The 19,793-nt window shown below is 41.9% G+C and overlaps 1 protein-coding gene across 5 annotated transcripts in view; it reads right to left on the bottom strand.

Moving 5' to 3' along the window:
* Positions 1-19,793, bottom strand: part of SLC25A48 (solute carrier family 25 member 48) — a 51,680-nt gene that overhangs the window by 4,440 nt on the left and 27,447 nt on the right. For 4 of the 5 annotated variants that reach the window (XM_077326780.1, XM_077326779.1, XM_077326778.1 and 1 more), the window contains exons 3-6: positions 11,885-11,956; positions 9,362-9,614; positions 2,803-3,060; positions 867-1,000 (exon numbers count right to left, since the gene is read on the bottom strand). In XM_077326780.1, the coding sequence (XP_077182895.1) occupies positions 867-1,000; positions 2,803-3,060; positions 9,362-9,614; positions 11,885-11,956 (717 nt within the window). The remainder of the gene's footprint in view (positions 1-866; positions 1,001-2,802; positions 3,061-9,361; positions 9,615-11,884; positions 11,957-19,793) is intronic. The other variant, XM_077326781.1, reaches the window with a different exon arrangement.

Consider the following 19,793-nt stretch of genomic DNA (forward strand, 5'->3'; position numbering starts at 1 on the left):
GCCCAAGATCTTCATTGATCTGGCCTCATCCAAATACCAGGTGGAAGAGCTCCATTTTGCAGGCCTTCTGTCTTCAGCACCCTCAGCACTCCTAGGAGCTCATTCCAACAGATCAGGGGCAGGACTGAAAAGGACCAGGTCCTGGTCGAGGCCAGGTGAATCTCTCATGGGCCAGGGACCTCCAACAGATTTGCACCTGCAGGACAAAGTGCCCTGCAGGGGGCTTAAGGAGACTGGCGATACCACGGATATGTGAGGCCCAAGCCACGGATGGCCTTAAAAGTTAACACCAGAACCTTGAAGCGGATCTGGTTCAACCCATATGTTAAAAACATAATCTGTAACACATAGAGAGAAGATTTTCAAATTACTGTTCTAAACCAGATGTCATTTTCTTTCCCTCTCCTTACCTGTTGACCTACTTCCTGCGTCTTTTGCCACCACCCCTTCTCTGTCGATTTCCTCTACCCTTCACTCTCTCTCCCCCCTCTCTCTCTCCCTCCCCTTATTATTGTTATTCTCTCTTTTTCTTGTCAATATTTTCCATCTCTCCCCCCCCCCCCATTCACTGGTGGGTGGGCGGTTCCGACCGCTCACTGCCCTGAAACAGGGAGGGCCTATGCTTGCTGCACCTTGTACGCCGAGCACACGGGCATTACCCACACCTGCCTCTCTCTCTCCCCCCACCCTCCCCAGAGTGCCAAGGATGCTTATCGTCCCCTTCCTCCCACCCTGCCACCTTGTCAATAGAGGCTTTGGGGCCAAGGTAAGTCCCCAGTCTCATTTGTGCTATTTTAAATTATAAATATACATCTGCAACTATGACAATTAGCCTAATATCAAAATGATCATTTGGTACTGCTAACCTTTAGACCATCATTGTGATAGCTTTGAGAGATACAGTCAATTACTCCTTTATATTTCTTGAAATAAACCCCATCTGCTTGTAGACGACTCTTTACAACATCCATAGGAGTAGCGGTTCCCCAAGATATTGCTCCTAAGAAAAATAGAGGAGAAGTACTGGACAATTGCCACAATAAAAGTATTCCAAATGCATTCTTAATGGTATAAAACTTTAGAGATAAAGGTATAATAATGATATTCAATTATAACTTAAGGTAACCTGTCTCCCAATCAGTAAAATAGAGGTAAATTAGATTGTCTAATATCCCAATTTGTGTTGGAGATACTGTTTGTATGTTCAGGATGTCATAAGGCTTATCACATGCTTTGAATTTCCCAGGACCTTCTATTGCATAGGCCATATGGCCCCCTGGGAGGCCCTTGCACATTTGAAGGGGGCCACAGACTGAAAAATATGAGAAGGGGAGACTAAAGGGTTTATGGGGGTCCTGGTAATAGAACCAATGAAATACCCTTTTTGTCACCCTTTTTATGTCTTTACTTGCTGGAAAGTTTGAACTTTGATAAGGGGAGAAAAAAAAAGAAATAATGTAATCCGTTCCTTTGTGCTTGAATTAATGAATTAAACACACACACACACACACACATACACACATGCATCTATTGGTCAAATGTTCTAGAGATCTGTCTTGCACAAACACACACACACGAGATATATAAGACAAAGTACGTTAAGTATAATTTTTCACTTTTAGCTTAGGCCTTTTAAAGCCATGCTCATAGTGCAAGTGGCTAGCTTGCTGCAGGGGGGCCTAGAAATTGAGAAGAGTTCCTAAAAGGGCTGTGGCCAAAATAAGGTTGAGAATGCCTTCTCTATAGTACTCAACTACGTGTTATGTCCATCATATTAGTTGGTTTCTGAGCAAATTTGTGACTGCTTTGTTAGAGGAGAATGGAAGCTGTGCCTCTCCCAGGATGTTTCCTCAGTTCTCTTTTTTCTCAGGGTTCCCTTCACATTGGTCCCTGTAAGTTGACTTCGGTTTGCGCCTGGCTTTCCACCCCACTGTAGGATGTTCTGGCCTCCTACCAGCAACCCTATCTTCCCGTCTCCACAGTAAGTGAATTCAAAATATGAGTGAAAAATACTTCAAAAATATGAGGGAAACCACATTTAAGTTATCCTAGGATTGTCAACGTCCAGGTAGGGCCAGGAGAGTTTCTGGAATTAAAATTTATCTCTAGTGATAGAGATCAGTTCCACTGGAGGAAATGGATGCTTCAGAGAGTAGATGGTATAACATTATATGATACTGAGAACCTTCCCCTCTCCCTGTGCTTGACCCTCTGAAATCTTTAGAAATGTCTCAAACTGGAGTTGAGAACCCTAAGTCATCCATATTTATGGTGAAGAAAAACATATTGACAACAGGGCACAACCCAGACTATGTTCTCCCCTCTTCCACCTCAGACACACTACCCACTTGGTTAGGGTTGCCAATCTCCAGGTGGTGGTTTGAGATCTCCTAGAATTACAACTGATCTCCAGATGGCAGATCACTTCACCTGAGAAAACGGCCACTTGGAAAGGTGGACTCTATGGCATTATACGTCATTAAAGTTTCTTCCCTCCCCAAGCCCTGCCCTCCTCAGCCTCCACCCCACCCCCAAATCTCCAAGAATTTCCCAGTCCAGAGCTGGCAACCTCATCCCTCGTGCTGCCTCCTGTTCTGACTGGGCCTTTTCTTGTACTGACTCTGTTGTATGAGAAATTTCAACTCTCCATTCGTCTGCCACCACCTGCTATTCGAGCTCAGCAGACTGACTAGTTGCCTCAGAGTAGACTCCGCTGATATACTAATAAGGAAAACAGAAACAATAACAACCAGTTTCTCCTCTGCTCTATTAACCGGTGATATAGAAAAGAAATCTTCACACCTGCAATACCACCAGCTATCCATACAGAAAAAGGACTAGGAGATAGGCAGCCATCAGGGGTGATCCATCCACAGAGAAATGTGTAAGGGATAAAGTAGAGGCAATATCCAGGAACGTCCCTCAGAAGCATAGCACTAGAACCTCGATACAGTCCAGCTAAGCCATCCTGACGAAGAATTGCAGTAACACAATGAACAGGACCTCTGTAGGCAGTCTGTAGGGAAATGCCAGTGACCCTGTGTTTCAGATTAAGGCTGGCTGCAGAAGGAAATACAAATTATATCAGTAAAATACCTTAGATTCCCCTGAAATTTTTATTATTGAAAACATTTGTATACTATGTCTCCATAAACATGTGCCTGAATTAGGATTACTAGCCTCCAGGACATCTTCTGGGATTACAATTAATTTCCATGCATCACAGATCAGTTCCCTGGGAGAAAATGGCTGTTTTGGAAGGTGGACCCTATGGTGTTATACCCTACTAAAGCCCCTACCCTTGCCATACATCCCCTCCGCAGATTCCACTCCCAAAATGTCCAAGAATTGAAGTGGATAACAATATATAGTTCAGTAATAAAACCATCCCATCAACAATAACCAACAATAAAACCCTCAGAAGCCCATCTTCCTGAGTAGGATCAGGCCAACACAACATATTTAAAGCAACAGAAAATCCAGAGGTGTCAACAAATCAACATTTAAAGAGAGCTTTTTGTACAAAAAAACCTCTTGCCATTCATGCTATTTAGGCTTTTTTTAGCTATGTTAATATTCAGGTCTCTCAATTCATCAGTTCTCTTTAACTGACAAAATAATGCAACAGCAATTTTTCATGATTATATATTTGAATTCTCTGACTCTCAAAGTATTGAGTAATCCTCCACAGATAAACACCTGCTCTTACAATATTACTTCTGTTTCTGCTTCTATAATACTGCTTCTTTGTATTCGCCCCCCCCCCCCACACACACACACAACGTATAACTTGCGGTCAAGACAGGTGTGTACATGAATGGTGTTTGTATTTACACGTAACTTGGTGTTTATTCAACACAGAGGCATCTTTTAAGCTGATTTGGCTTTTACTAAATTAGAATTCTGGTACAGTTCATTCCTTGACCATCAGGAACACACAGTACAGTAAAATATTTAGCTCCTGTTCTTCAGGTTGGTATAACTGCCTAGAGTCAATTCAGACTATGTTCTAAGCATCTCTCCTCTGTGCAAATAGAACAGATTTTAATACACAACCTTAGAAATATCATGGGCTACAGTTAGGTTTGTTTTTGCCTTCACATTACTCCATGAAATTCTGTACCTCAGGCTACCTAGAATTTATTCGTTATATTCAGAACCAAGATGCTATGCTACGATGCATACTAGTCAAAATGGAACTGAAACTGGTGTGTGATCCAGTCAGTACCCCAACTGGAAGGGGAAATTTCTCTCTTCACTAGAATTCTCCTTTAAAGATAATGTTTGAAATTTTGAGATATTCTGCAGCCTCCTAGATAGGTAGCAGCAGTGGCCAGGCTGCCTGTTTCAACTTTGGCTGATTCCTCAGCTGCACCCCCTGTTGGAAAATGTCACCACTGTCATGCATGCTTGGGCAGCTTTAAGGAGACTAATGTGCTGTATGTCGAGCTGCCCCTAAACCTGGCTTGAACGGTGCAGCTAGTGAGGAAATGATGACCGTAGAATTCTATGTGGTATGATCAAATGTGGACATATTACACAAACACAGAAGGCACTGCTTTTTACTTTGGTGGCCACATTTAATATGTAAGCATTGGACATTGTTGCCTTAAATGGCCCGGACCCAGTCTACTTCAAAGTATGTTTCTTTTTTATAGAACCCCCTTCACTCATTGAGATAATCCTGAGATGACTTGCTGAAGGTTCCACACATCGTAGGGCTTTTTCCATTGTTGCCTCAGAACACTGAAATTCTTTATCTCATGGATTTGTCTGTTCCTGTCTCTATAGGCATTCTGCCAAGAATAAAAAATTGCTTCTGGTTTTCATTGCTGATATTGTTTTATGCTCTTTTAAGCAAAACAACTATATAATTATTAATTTTTAATTATTAATTTTTAATTATTAATTATTAATTATTAATTATTAATTATTAATTATTAATTATTAATTATTAATTATTAATTATTAATTATTAATTATTAATTATTAATTATTAATTATTAATTATTAATTATTAATTATTAATTATTAATGTTATTATTAACATCTATAGACCACCCCTCTCATTGAACAAGTTTGGGGTGGTTTACAACATATTAAAATCCAGTACAAAATACAATAAAAGCAATAAAATAAATACTCCATGTCCCATTATCCTGCTTCTCCATGTATTGAGTGGTGGGATGTTCTGGAGAGGGAAGGAGGGAGGCCCATATGATTTTATTTCTTTGTTCTGGCCTCAGCCATAAGCCTGGTGGAAGAGTGCTTTTTACAGGCCCTGTGGAACTTCAGGAGTTCTGTCAGGGCTGGATTTCAGCTGGAAACTGATTCCACCCGGTTGGAGCCAGACACATATCTTTTAGGCCAAGGACCACCAACATGTTGGTGTTCAAAGATCATAGTGTTCTTATGGGGCATATTAGGGAAAGTGATCCCTCAGATACTTTAAAAATAATTACTGGTGATCTATTTTTGTTTTAAATGGCTTATTATGGGATTTATATGTCATATGTCAGTTTAAAATTCTTGAAAAATGGTTAACAAATCTCACAAGTAAATACATTGGTGTAATTTTGATTTTTCTTGATTTAAAAAAAAATCGATTCCATTACTGTTCATTCGATCAAGTGGTTCCAAGCAGCCACTGAGAGTAGGGGGTAAATAAACTCCTGTCTAAGTTTTAAGAATCCAAAGCAGCTTAAAAGTCTGTGGTCTGTGGAATCATTCTGATTAAATGCTCCATTACATCTCCTCTCTGAATATGAAATATCTATCAAGACTGCATATGGTAGAGCGTTAGGTTGTGCCAACATAAAGGTAGATCTATATTTAGGATAAAGTTAGATCACAAAAATACATTTGAATGCTAACTGGTAGGGGAATGCTAACTATGTAGGTTGAGCGAAGTCCTGTTGACCTTTTTGCTGTACTTTTATAGGTCAGACTAGAAATTAAGCTTGTTGTAAAAAAAATACAGCGGGCGCTAGCAGATGGGGAGGAAGACTGTAGGAAAGGAAGGTAGAAGGGGGAAGGAGGAATGGGAGGGAGAAAGGAGGGGAAGAGGTGGTTGAAGAGATGAATAGAAGGGAGAAAAAAGGAAGTGAGAAAGGAAGTAAGGCAGAAAGACAGGAAGCAAGTGAGAGGGAGAGACAGAGAGACAGGAAGGAGATTGAGAAAGAGAGGAAGTCAAGAAGTCAGAAGGAAGGAAGGAAGGCAGGCAGGCAGGGAGGTAGGTGGAATGGGATGGGACAGGCGTGTGTGTGAAGGGTCCGGTGGTCGCGGGGGCCAGGGGTGGGGAAATGGCGGTGTGTGTGTGCGTGTGTGCGGAGAAGCGCCGGTGGAGTGGTGGGGGATCGCGGGGGCGAAGGGGGGAAGAGCGCAGTGGCTGTGTGTGTGTGTATGTGCGCGCAGTTGCTGGCTTCAGGGGAGGAGAAAGGGCGGGCCCTGTCCGGGATAAAAACTCGGAGGGCCCAATCAGGAGCTGCGAAGTGGTTCCTGATTGGGACGTCCGAGGTGTCAAACCAGGGCCAAGCAGCCAATGGGGAGCCACGCAAAGCACAGCTCCCCATTGGCTGGTTGGTCCGGCCTCGCCTGGGCCGCCCGGGGACTCGCCCCAGCAAGCGAAGACCCTTCGCCGCTGTTGAGTACTCGAGGGGCGACCGGGGGGTAGGGGATGGCATCCACACGGCGAAAGAAGCTGAAGCCATTCCCCCCTCCCCCCGCAGTCGCTGGCTCTTCGCTTGCTGCGGCAAGTCCCCAGGCAGCCCAGGTGAGGCCGGACCAACCAGCCAATGGGGAGCTACGCTTTGCGCAGCTCCCCATTGGCTGTTTGGTCCTGGATTGACACTTGGAGGGCCCAATCAGGAGCCGCTTTGCGGCTCCTGATTAGGCCCTACAAGTTTTTATCCCGGGTCCGCCCTTTCTCCTCCCCTTTAGCCCTTAGCATTTTATTTAGACCGCTCCGCAGGAGCGGTTTAAAGATATTTCAGATGAATTTGAATTAGGTGTCTTAATTCAGTGACATTTATTTTTCCCATCAATTCCTTTACATCCCTAGGCATATTAGCTTACGAATTAGCAGTCAATCAATATCCTCAGTAACAGCCTCTGTCCATACACCAGTCACATATAACAAAGGCCAGCTACCTTACAGTTAAATACTCTGAGTGCTGAAGGTACATATAACGAGCCGCAAGGGCTATAAATCTAATAATAATAATAATAATAATAATAATAAAATTATCTAGCGATTGCTTTCTCAGTGCTGTTTGCAGTTCTTATTACTGATGTCACATGAATTCTCCATGAAAGATGAGCACCGAAGTATTTAAACTGAGGAACTCAGCACCCAAGTTTGTTTGTTTGTTTGTTTGTGTGTTTGTTTGTTTATTTATTTATTTACCACCCTCCGCTGAGGCTGAGGGCAGTTACAGTGAGTGACCTGTTGCATAGGCAGACCAGCCATAGTAATTAGAAAATATATACATAAGTTTATCCCACTATGAATCTATACTGCTAGACAGGGTCATCTGCATACATTGGCAATTTCACTGGTGTGAAATTGGGAAATAGTAATCTTCACGTAACAAAAAACAGTTAAGATTATTTATATGTACATTAAATTGTTGGCAGAGTTTAAATATGCAAAGGGGTGAAACATTGGCTGCTTAAAGAGTAAATAGATTTATTGAGAACTGAAAGAACTTTGTAAAGAGAGAGAGGAGACATAAGAGTCCTACCAGTCTAATTGACTAACTGTTCTTCATCTGAAGGCAAACAGGGAGGATGTGTTCTCAAACTGAGTCTCCAGTTGGGCTAATTGGGACACAGGAGGAGATAGGAGGCGTATAAGATGACTGGGCGTATAAGACGACCCCCCAACATTTCCACTCAAAATATAGAGTTTGTTACATTACATTACAGTACCTGTCATTGTCACCATTGTATGGCCGTAGCGCGACCGCAGCGCCTCCGGCCCGCCCCTGCATCTCCCTGTGACCGGCACTGGTGCGCAAGTGTGACCTCTGCGTAGACAAGGGGCGGGCCAGAGCGCTGCTGCTTCTGGCTGAGTAGAACGGGCTGGTCACACCGAAAAGGCTGGCACCCCTATCTTGCTGCTGATGCTCGCCACAGCCATGCTGATGACCCACCGCGGCCATGCTGGATACTACGCGATACTGGATGGTATGTAGAATGAGGTGGGCGGGCATCAGGAGGCCACTATGGGCAGATATGTCTATCCCAACTGAAGGTGTATAGGACGACCCCCCCACTTGGAGGCATATTTTTCAGGGGGGAAAAGTAGTCTTATACTCCAGCAAATACTGTATTTGGAAACTAGGGGCCAAGCCCGTTGTATTCAGGAATACAACGGGTGCTAGATTGGGGACCTGGAAAGGCTGCAGACTGGAACTCACCAGGGAAATCACCAGCAGGGGCAGCTGTCATGCAGCAGGGATCTGCAGCCTCCAAGCCTCGGAGGGAAGTGGAAGGAGGAGGGGATGGTGAGGGTGAGGGCAGAAGGTGATTGGTGGTTGGACAGACAGGCAAGCCCGTTAAAGGAGCCAGCACTCAGGGGCAGAGCAGCCACCCTGCGTGGGTGTTAAGCACTGAGTAGCACTTATGCCATGAGACACGCTCCTCCTCAAAGGCCTTCGTTGTTGTTTTTAGGTGCGAAGTCATGTCCGACCCATCGCGACCCCATGGACAATGATCCTCCAGGCCTTCCTGTCCTCTACCATTCCCCGGAGTCCATTTAAATTTGCACCTACTGCTTCAGTGACTCCATCCAGCCACCTCATTCTCTGTCATTCCCTTCATCTTTTGCCCTCAATCACTCCCAGCATTAGGCTCTTCTCCAGGGAGTCCTAACTGGTTTGTTCGCCTTGCAGTCCAAGGGACTTGCAAAAGCATTCACCTCAATTCTTTGACACTTGGCCTTCCTTATGGTCCAACTTTCACAGCCATACATTGCAACTGGGAAGACCATAGCCTTGACTAGACGCACTTTTGTTTGCAGGGTGATGTCTCTGCTTTTTAGGATGCTGTCTAGATTTGCCATAGCTTTCCTCCCCAGGAGCAAGCGTCTTTTAATTTCTTTGCTGCAGTCCACATCTGCAGTGATCTTGGAGCCCAGGAAAATAAAATCTGTCACTACCTCAATTTCTTCCCCATCTATTTTCCAGGAATTGAGAGGGCCGGATGTCTTACCAGAAATATAAAGTGGACATTCCTAGTCTAAATATGCTAACTACACATCTCCTCCAATGCCCCTTATAGGATATTCTTCATATATGCTGTTAAATCATGCACACTACAAAATATGGAGAAATAATTTTTCAAAACTTTGACTATTTACCTTCCAGAAAAGATTGAGTTTGCATCTGTAGCCGTATCTTTACTAGATCAACTGGACCACCAATTCCTACTGACACAGTCCCTGCTGCCATGCTTGCTAATGCTAAGTCCATGAGGGCTGGAGGACTGTTAATATTCCCATAACGATGTTGGCTAATGAACCTCTGGGTATTGCTGAAGACACCAAACACCACTGAGTTGTAGATAGCAATGCTAACCAGTGGGAATGACATTCCCTTGAAGAATCCAGCAGCCTACAAATGAAATTAAACAGTGGTAAATAAAAATAGACTTGAATGCTCTGAAGAAATCATTGAAACCTAGACTAGAACATGGCACACATTCAGATATCCAACTCATCATTTCCCCTTTAAATTTTTGCCCGGTATAATACATCAACTGATTCTTCAGCAAACTGGTTTTTCAGTTTTTTGCTCATAGAATGGGTAAATATATAGTACAATTACGTTGTAATTCTTAACTTTAAAAAAATACGTGTTTGGAGTGCACAATTTAGTTTGCCACTGGACAAATTTTAATTTGCTTTCCATTTAAACAAAAATCTTGACTATCAGCAGTTTTCTCACCTATATATGCTATAGATAGAACAAATTTAGAGTCCAGTGGCAACGTTAAGACCACCAAAGGTTTATTCAGCTTTCGTGTACACGCACACTTCCTCAGTTACAACATCACAGAATGAAAGTAATCAGTTTAAACTTATAGGTAGAGTGTGAGAGTAAATTAACATACAGCATAATGAAAATGGTTAATAGATTCTAGAGATGAATAGGAAAAAACCTATTTGGGTTTGTTTGTATTCACTTGAAAATGAATTGCATGGAAAACATTTGGCCACAATAAAAATGTCAATGTCTACATGAAGAGAATAATGGGCAAATAGATAGTAAATTGCTGATAGCAGTTAGCTGAGATCTTGCACTTTTGCCTCCTGCCTGTCTTCTCAAGCAGGGAAACTGCCAGGGGCAAAATCCACTTTAAAGTAGAATATTTGACTGTCTCTGTACAGAATACAGATAGAATATAGAATATATATACAATAGATAGATAGATAGATAGATAGATAGATAGATAGATAGATAGATAGATAGATAGATAGATAGATAGATAGATAGATAGATAGATAGATAGATAGATAGATAGATAGATAGATAGATAGATAGATAGATAGGCAGGCAGGCAGGCAGGCAGGCAGGCAGGCAGGAGAGAGAGAGAAAGAGAGTGTCATAGTTACATTTACATTTTTATTGTGTGTACACATGAAAGCTCAGACCTTGAATAAAAATTTGTTGGTCTTCAAGGTGTCACTGGACTCTGAATTTGTTTTGCTGCTTCAGACCAACCTGGCTACCTTCTTGATGCTAGAGATACAAGTCACTATTCTCTATAGCTAAACTCACCCTGATGCTCTAGTCCCTTCCTAATGATGAGCATGAGGTTGACTATCCCAAAAGGCATTTCGGCCCTTTCCTGTTTTCCTTTCCTTGTATGGTTCCTGGTTTCCTCAAAAGTGCCACACAAGTAAGGAAATGAAACACCATACCTATAACTTACACTTTACATTTTATATGCCATGTATCTGTATTGCTCTATAAGAAATGTAGAATGAAAATGGGTCAGAACTAGGGTTGCCAAGTCCTCCTGACACCAGTGGGGGATGGGGGAGTAGGGTTGCCAGATCCAGGTTGGGAAACACCTGGATATTTGGTAGTGGAACTGGAGAGGATAGGGACGATAGGGACATGGACAATGCCATAGAGTCCACTCTCCAAAGCATCCATTTTCTCCAGGGGACTGATCTCTGGATTCTGGAGATAAGCTGTAATTCCATTGAATCCCCAGGTCTGGCATCCCTAGTATGAATTAATTTCTCATCCAGATGAGCTAATTTCCCTGCTGATTCCCCTTTAATCATTTTTATTTTGGCGTTTTGAAATAATCTTTAAAATCCCTCCAAGTTGTAATTAATAGGGTTGCCAGGTCCCTCCTGGCAACCAGCAGAGGATTGGGGAGGGGGGGTGGACTTACCAGGAGAAAGAGAAAGGCCCAGGCCACACTGCCAACATCATACTAGAAGTGATGTCAACATGCCAGCAGCTTTTGGGCAAAACTCTGGTACTTGGGCAAAATCTCTATGTCAAAATGGACTTCAGCCATAGAATTTTTGCCCAAATACCAAATTGGCTGTAAGTTGCTGGCATGATGACATCACTTCTTGTGTGACACCTAGTCCTTCCTCTTTCTTCTAAGAAGTTCCCACACTGGCCGGATAATTGGTAGCTGGGGATTAGGACCTGGAGGTGGGAGACCTCTACTGGGGTATTTGGCAACCTTACTACTGATTCAGCAGACTCCTTAATCCAATTGAAAGCTATCTACTAATCCTTTCCACAGTGCTAGGAATTGAAAGGCTATATTCACCAAAAATATTTCTGTTGTATTTGATTTTCAGTGTTCTCTTTTTCTGTTTATCAGCATCTTTTAGACAAGATGATACACTTACAGTTTCATTTCTGTATACAGTGAGGACACAGTTAAATGTACTTCCATAGCCTTGTCCAGCTTGTAAGCGAGTCTGAAGAAAATAATAATGAAATTTATTGTTTCTAATTATAGTGTTTACAATTGAACCAAAGCTTAGGATGTGCCAACAATGCACACTTTTATTTGATTATAATTCTTGCTTTGTTCCAAGCCAAAAAAAAAAAAAAACCCAAGCAGCACAGCAAAAAATAAATCATGCATCTATCCAGGAATGTTTTGGACTGCCAGAACAGATCTACCCACACAATCATAATTAAATTCTCAACTGCCAACGTGCTTTGAAATGTGAAAAATAATAATCCTCAATGCTGATTGTCAGTGTAAAGATATAGCTAATACAATTTATTATTGACTATTATATTCTCCAGATCGTTAAGCATTTTATTTTTCATATTTCCAGTTCCTTGTATGCTTAAACAAAAATAGTGATAGATGAAATTGCTTTATACACCACAGGGAATTACCCTATACTGCTGTGGCATGTAGTAGTGCACCAAAGCTTGTGAATTTTGAGAGATTTTTCTGAATATGGTCTTTCTCTAGAAATATAGAATCATAGAGTTGTATAAATGTCATGCCCCAGTGATCCCCATGTCAAAAATCTCCAGAATCCAGACTGGCCTAAAGGAAATTCACCCACCATCCTACAATGGCGATCAGCAATTTCCTGGGTATGCAAGAAAGGGCCACAAGAGACAAACATCCCTTCCTGCCCACCCACTCACTATCTGCCTAAATTCATAAAATCAGCATTTCTGTCAGGTGACTATCTAGCTCTGTTTAAAAACTTCCAAAGGAGAAGAACCCACCACTTCCTGAGGAAACATGTTCCACTGAGGAACCACTCTAACCATTAGGAACTTCTTTCGAGTGTTTAGCCAAAAATTATTTTGAAGTTATTTCAACCCATTGGTTCTAGTCCAACCTTCTGGGGCAATAGAAAACAACTCTGCTCCATGAAGAAGAAGAAGAAGAGTTGGTTCTTATATGCCACTTTTCCCTACCCGAAGGAGGCTCAAAGCAGCTTACAGTCGCCTTCCCATTCCTCTCCCCACAACAGACACCCTGTGAGGTGGGTAAGGTTGAGAGAGCGCTGATATCACTGCTCGGTCAGAACAGTTTTATCAGTGCTGTGGTGAGCCCAAGGTCACCCAGCTGGCTGCATATGGGGAGCACAGAATTGAACCTGGCATGCCAGATTAGAAGTCTGCACTCCTAACCACTACACCAAACTGGCTCTCCATCAAATATATGACAGCCCTTCAACTAATTGAAGATGGTTATCATATCACCTCTTAGTTATCTTCTCTCCAGGTGAAACAGACCAAGCTCCTTTCCTTATACAACTTGGTCTCCAAATCCCTCACCATCTTCGTAGTCCTCCTCTGGACATGGTCCAGTTTGTCTACATCTTTCTTCATTTGTCTTGCCCAAAACTGAACACAGTACTACAGTACTAAAAGTGAGGTCTAACCAGAACAGAGTAAAGCGGTAACATCACCTTCCATGATCTGGACACTATACTTATTTTTGTACAGCCCCAAATCCTGTTTGCCTTTTTAACCACTGATTCACACCACTGACTCATGCTCATGACCTACTAAGAGTCACAGGTCCTTTTAAGATTTACTACTGACAAGACAAGTTTCACCCATCCTATAGTGATGTATATGATTTTTCCTACCTAAATGCAGAACGTTGCATTTATCACAATTGAAATTCATTTTATTCATTTTAGCCCATTTTTCTAGCCTGTCAAGTTTATCCTGCATTCTGATTCTGTCTTATGGTGTGTTTGCTACTCCTCCCAGTTTAGTGTCATCTACAAATTTAATAAGGACCTCCTCTATTCCTTCATCCAAATCATTTATAAACACAGGGCTCATCCCTGAGGCATTCCACTTGTCACTCCTCTCCAAGATGATGATGAACCATTTCCAAGCACCCTTTGGGTGCAATCTGTCAACCAGTTCTCGATCCACCTAACAGTAATAGGATCCATATCTCATTTTACCAACTTGCCAATAAATATATCATGTGGAACCTTACCAAAAGCCTTACAGAAATCAAGGTAAACTATAACCACAGCATTCCTCTGATCTAGCAAGGAAGTAACTTTCTCAAAAAAAAGAAGAAAAGAGATAAGGTTAGTCTGACATGACTTGCTTTTGAGAAAGCCTTGCTGAATCTTAGTAATTACAGCTATCCGCTCTAGCTGCTCAAGGACTCACTGTTTGGTGATTTGTTCTAAAATTTTGCCACCTTTCAGTAGTTATCCAGATCATTCTTTTCCCCCTTCTTGAAGATGGGGACAACATTTGCCTGCCTCCAATCATCTGACACTTCACCTGTTCTCCAAGAATTGTAAAAAATAATGGACAGAGATTCAGAAATTACATCCACAAGTTCTTTTAGTACCCTTGGATGCAATTCATCTGAGTAACAGGATCTGGTTTCATTTAAAGAAACTAGTTGCTTATAGATTACCCCTACAGTGATTCTAGGCCACAATTCCCATCCCTCATCACATTAAATTATTTTGCCACATTGAGCATGATTTCCCTCACAAGAGAAGACTGAGAAGGAGGAAATGAGCAGTTCAGCCCTCTCTACATCACCTGTTACAATGCCACTTTTTTTTTATCCCCGCAATGGTTCTACCACGTCCCTATTCTTTTTCTTATTTTGAATATAACTAAAGAACCTTTTTTTGTTGTTTTTAGCATTTTTTGCGAACCTAATCTCATACTAAGCTTTATCTTTTCCAACACTTTCCCTACAAGTATTGGTTATTTGTTTAGATTCCTCCTTGGTTATAAGGTCCTCCTTCCATTTCTTAAATGAGTATTTTTTATTACTCAGTTCTTTTGAAAGCTGTTTATGGAGCAACCCTGGTTTCTTTAGATTCCTCCCAGTTTTCCTTCTCAAGGGAATTGTCTGAGCTTGTCCCTTCAGTATTTCATTTTTGAGAAACTCCCAGCCTTCTTGGACTTCCACCTCCTTCTAACCATGAGATTCTACCCAACATAACTTTTAAGTTTGTTAAAATTTGCTGTCCTGAAGTCCAGCCTGTATGTCTAAAATCACATGGTCACTACTACTAAGTACACCCACAACTTTTACCTCATCAACCAGTTTTTCCCTACTGGTGAGAATCAAGTCTAAAACAGCCAACCTCCTGGTTGCCCCTTCCACTTTCTGGGAAATGAAGCAAGACAAGTCCCAGAATGACAGCTCCTCTCCAGGCAACAGAGATCAGTTCCCTTGGGGAAAAAATGTTTCCTTTGGAGGGGGCACTGTGTGGCATTGTACTTCACTGAGGTTTACAGATGCCACCCTCCAGGTGGGATCTGGGGATCCCCTGGAATAACATCTCCAGGCAACATTTCCCCTGGAGATAGTATCCTTTAAGACAGATTTAGGGGGTACGGACATGAAATAGGATTGCCAGCTCCAGATTGGGAAAAACCTGGTGATTTTGGTGTAGAGCTTGCAGATGGTGGGGTTGGGGAGGGGGAACTTCAATGGGTTATAAAGCCATACAGTCCACCTGTAAGGAGTCATGTGATCACTGTTCTCTGGAGATGAGACGTAATTCAAGAGGATTCTTAGGACCCACCTGCATGCTGGGATGCTCAAAAAGCGTATCCCAAAACTTAAAGGAGGTGGCAGGAAGGACTGCACCAATTCAAACTGGAGGCTGAAGACTGCATTTGGGGATGTCATGACATGTGCAAAAAATGAAAAGGATTTCTCACTGTTTGTAGACTGGCAAGCTCCAGGTACAGCCTGGAGATATCCCCAAATTACAGCCATGAGAAAATGGCTGTTGTGGAGGGTTGGCCTCTAGAGAATTGGACCCTGTAGATGTCCCTTCCAAAACCCTGTCCTCTCCAAGCCCCCAAATCTCCAGGATGCCATAATCCAGAGTTGGCAACTTTGGCCCATGCTCAATTTCTGTGTGTGTGACTTCACCCACATAGAGGAGCATTTCAAGGCCCATGCCATCCGCATGCACTGCTCCTCTCTGCCACCCCCTCACTTGCCCCATATATATGGCCTCCAGCTGCTAGCTGGCTGGCACCTGTTGGGTGGCTACCCTGTGGGGACACAGGAAGTAGTGGAGCATGCAGCTGTGCCACAACACACCGCTGGCGACCCAGAGTGTTGCCGCTGCTGTGGAACCAAGTGTGCCTTTTCACCAGATAGTCAATTTTCCTGTGTTAGATCACATGGACGAACTTGATGGAGATGAAAGCAATACCCTTCTGGTCAGCCAGAGACTTCTTTTTTATTAAAAGAGATGCAAATATTTTGGGGGGGGGGGTGTGTGGCCAAGATGTCGTTCTGAGAGGGTTGCAGGGCATCTGCTCTGCTATCTCTGAAGCCTGACAGGGGTCAATTGTGGAAGCAATTGGCAGAAAAGAGGAGGGGTACACAAACCCCACCTCATCTTTCTACCCAGGAAGTTCTTGGAGCCGTCTCCAATCCTTTAGGGAGTATATCTCCCTGGAGTATAGGCTGTCAGTGTTTCAGGTCCAGAGGACGACTGCCATATTCTATCTCAGACTTTCTTTTCTCTCTTTAATCTTAAAGCATCTGCTTCAACCCTACACGACGATTTACTGCAAATGAACGCTGTGAACTGAGGAGAGGACATCGGCTGAATTCCAAAACATCATTTACTGCAAGTATCTCTCGGTTTTTTTTCTCCGTCTCTCTTCCTGCATCAAAGCCCTTTGTTTACCCCCTCCTTTTACTCTGCTCTGCCCGAAGCCACCTCGTTATGAGGCAGGCTAATTCTCCTAACTAAGCAGAAGAAGGACTCAAATCAATTCAAATTAATTGGCAAAAGCTCTTACTGCAATTGTTTTGGTTTTCGGAGATAAGAGATAAGAGAGTGAATGGGAAGATCTCACGAGAATTCTGTTCCAGCATGAGAATTTCTGCCTTACTGACTTCAACACATCACATACTTGTGCCAGGAACATCAGAGGATAAAACAGAGGACCTCTACTGGCCACTTGTAAAATTGTTTGAGGCTGGCTGTTGATTTTCAAGTCAAAAACATGTCTATGTTAAAAAGATTGGCTCATCTAATAGAGAAACAAACCCAAGATTTGAAAGTATTTACAGAAGGATTGCTCAAAAATATTTTCAAGGAGATCCAAGATGGCAAGGAAGAAGTCTCCAACAGGAATGATGGATCAATAACAGTGGCTGATGACAGCTTTAAACAAGGTGGAAAACCAACAGTAGAAGAGAAATCTGAAATTCTGGAGATGGAAGAGGGGATGTCGGAGTTCTGCAGCCCAGATAAGGACACCCTTTTTAAAAAGACATACAGCCATTTCAAAGCAACAGTGTACAAAAATCAATCAAAAGATATATGGATCTGCAGTGAAAGTAACTGATTTAAAGGAGCTCTTCGGGAAAAAAATTGTATTGATACTGGAGTCCAGGAGGTGCAACGGCCTCAAGATTTATCGATGCATATTCTGCAGGAAAGAGTACAACTGCACTTTCTACGCCAAAGGCCAATGGGACAGAATATAAGTATTCGGGGACGACAAGATGTAGCAAGCCTCGATATGAGACCCCCTTAAGAAGACCGAAAGCTCATATTGTTCTATGTTTAATGTTAAGCATTTAATCTAAACCTGGAAACTTTACTATTCTCTGTATTAATAACTTATATTGTATTCTGTATTCTATATTTCTATTTTTATGAAAAAGGGGAAGCAGTGGTTCTTCTCTCTTGTTTCTTTTCTTCTGTAGGCATATAGGTAATATAATCGTTAGTGCCGGAAATATAAAATGGGGTCCCCCCCCCCCTTATTCTTTCTATATTAGTGTATTGCTATAGGGCCAAAGCTCACACTGATCTGTAGAAAATGTTTAATGTTAAGCTCTCAACTTAAATCTGAAAATATACCTGTTAGGATGGCTCTAAGAATGGGTCAAGTATAAATTGTTTTGTAGATGTATCTGTATTAAGGATAAGGAGAAGCTATGAAATCCTCTTGTAATTTTTTTTTTTTGTACATCTTTAAGGCAAAGCCCTACTTTCTTTTCTCTTCATTAGGGTATTGATACAGGGCCAAAACTCATACTGTTCTACAAGAAATGTTTAATGTTAAGCATCTAACTTAAACCTAGAAATATCTGTCAGGACAGCTCTTAGATTGTGTCAAGCAGTTAACGTGAGGTCTACGATCTCTTAAGTAAGTTGATTATTAACAACTTCTCTTTTGTATATCTAAATAGGCCTCTTTTCTTAAATGTAGTGGAAATGTGGATGGCTCTTAGACTCAAACGTGAACAAGTTTATAAGCTTTGGGCAAAAGTTTATATCATTGTGTAGTTAATGTAGGGTCATACATTTTCAAATGAAGATTAGATTTTATTGTTCTTTGTATTAATAACTCATACTGCATCCTATATTTCTATCTTTATGAAAATAAAAAAAAACTTGTGTATGTGTGTGTGTGTATATATATATATATATATATATATATATATATATATATATATATATATATATATATATATATAAAGGTAAAGGTAAAGGTAAAGGTAAAGGTATCCCCTGTGCAAGCACCGAGTCAGGTCTGACCCTTGGGGTGACGCCCTCTAGCGTTTTCATGGCAGACTCAATACGGGGTGGTTTGCCAGTGCCTTCCCCAGTCATTACCGTTTACCCCCCAGCAGTAAGCTGGGTACTCATATATATAAAGAGATGAAAATATTTTGAAAGTTCACTGCCCAAACCCTTTCTTTCTGGGTGGTTTTTGGGCAGCAATCCATGAAGCAGAAAAAAATGTTTAAATTCTGAGCAAGAAGAGATCTTGTGAATTCATTCTGCAATAGAAAAAGAAAATATGGGGAAAGGTAGTTTAGGAAAGAAGGTTGGGGATGTGGAGGACAGTATACCAGGATATTACAGGGATGTTATCAAAAGTGTCTGGATACAAGCAGGGAGGTGGGGGTGGGGAGATGGTAACAATGGGGAATGAAAATGGCACATTAAGGTAATCTGGAAAATGCCATAATAACCAATCTTCTGAGGGAAAAACAATTTGAGAATTTACGGAGAGAAATTACTACACAAAGTTGTTTTTCTTTGAAATAATTTTATAGAATATATATCCGATTTTATGATTTCAGTGGACTTCATGCTGATGGCAAATATAAAAAAGCTACAGGGTGGTATGCAAAATTTAGCTCTCATTTTCACTTCTGGTGTATATTATCTGCTTGCTTAATTATTTGGGATTTTTAAAAGAAGCCATTTTTGTTGTTCACACATAAGCAGCTAGAGCCGAGGGTCGGAGTAAGTGACTGTAACGTAAGAATGATGGGACCTTACATAATTTTGCCCTAGGGATAAACCACTGAGCAGTCCATTAGAGTTACATTAAAATTGAAAAATATTTCCCAATACTGTAGACTATTCTATCCATTTCTTCGTTCCCAATGCTGGCTGATCCCTCACTTGGTATTCTGAGGCCAACATTTTTGTACAGTCAGAGCACTCTTTGAGCATGGTTTACATGTTAGTGGGAGGGGAGACCGGAAGTCCTGGAACATTACCCACATTCAGTCCTCTTGGCCAGCCAGCTCTTTCCCCATTCTCACTTCTTATGCCTCAGGATGCTCTTTTGATATGTTTGTGAAGGATCATCTACAAATGCTGAATTACTCTGCCTCTGAATTCACTGTTTGAGACCTCTCCCATCCTCCCCCACACACATCATTTGGAAAGGTAACAAAGCAGCCTAGTTGCTATTCCCAAAGCAGCATTCAGAGCCAAGAGCAAAGAAGGTGCCAGCTTGACAGTTGTCTTTTAAGTACTGAAAGATGCGTTG

Source organism: Paroedura picta, chromosome 3, assembly GCF_049243985.1.
Source record: "Paroedura picta isolate Pp20150507F chromosome 3, Ppicta_v3.0, whole genome shotgun sequence".
Classification (NCBI taxonomy): Eukaryota; Metazoa; Chordata; class Lepidosauria; order Squamata; family Gekkonidae; genus Paroedura; species Paroedura picta.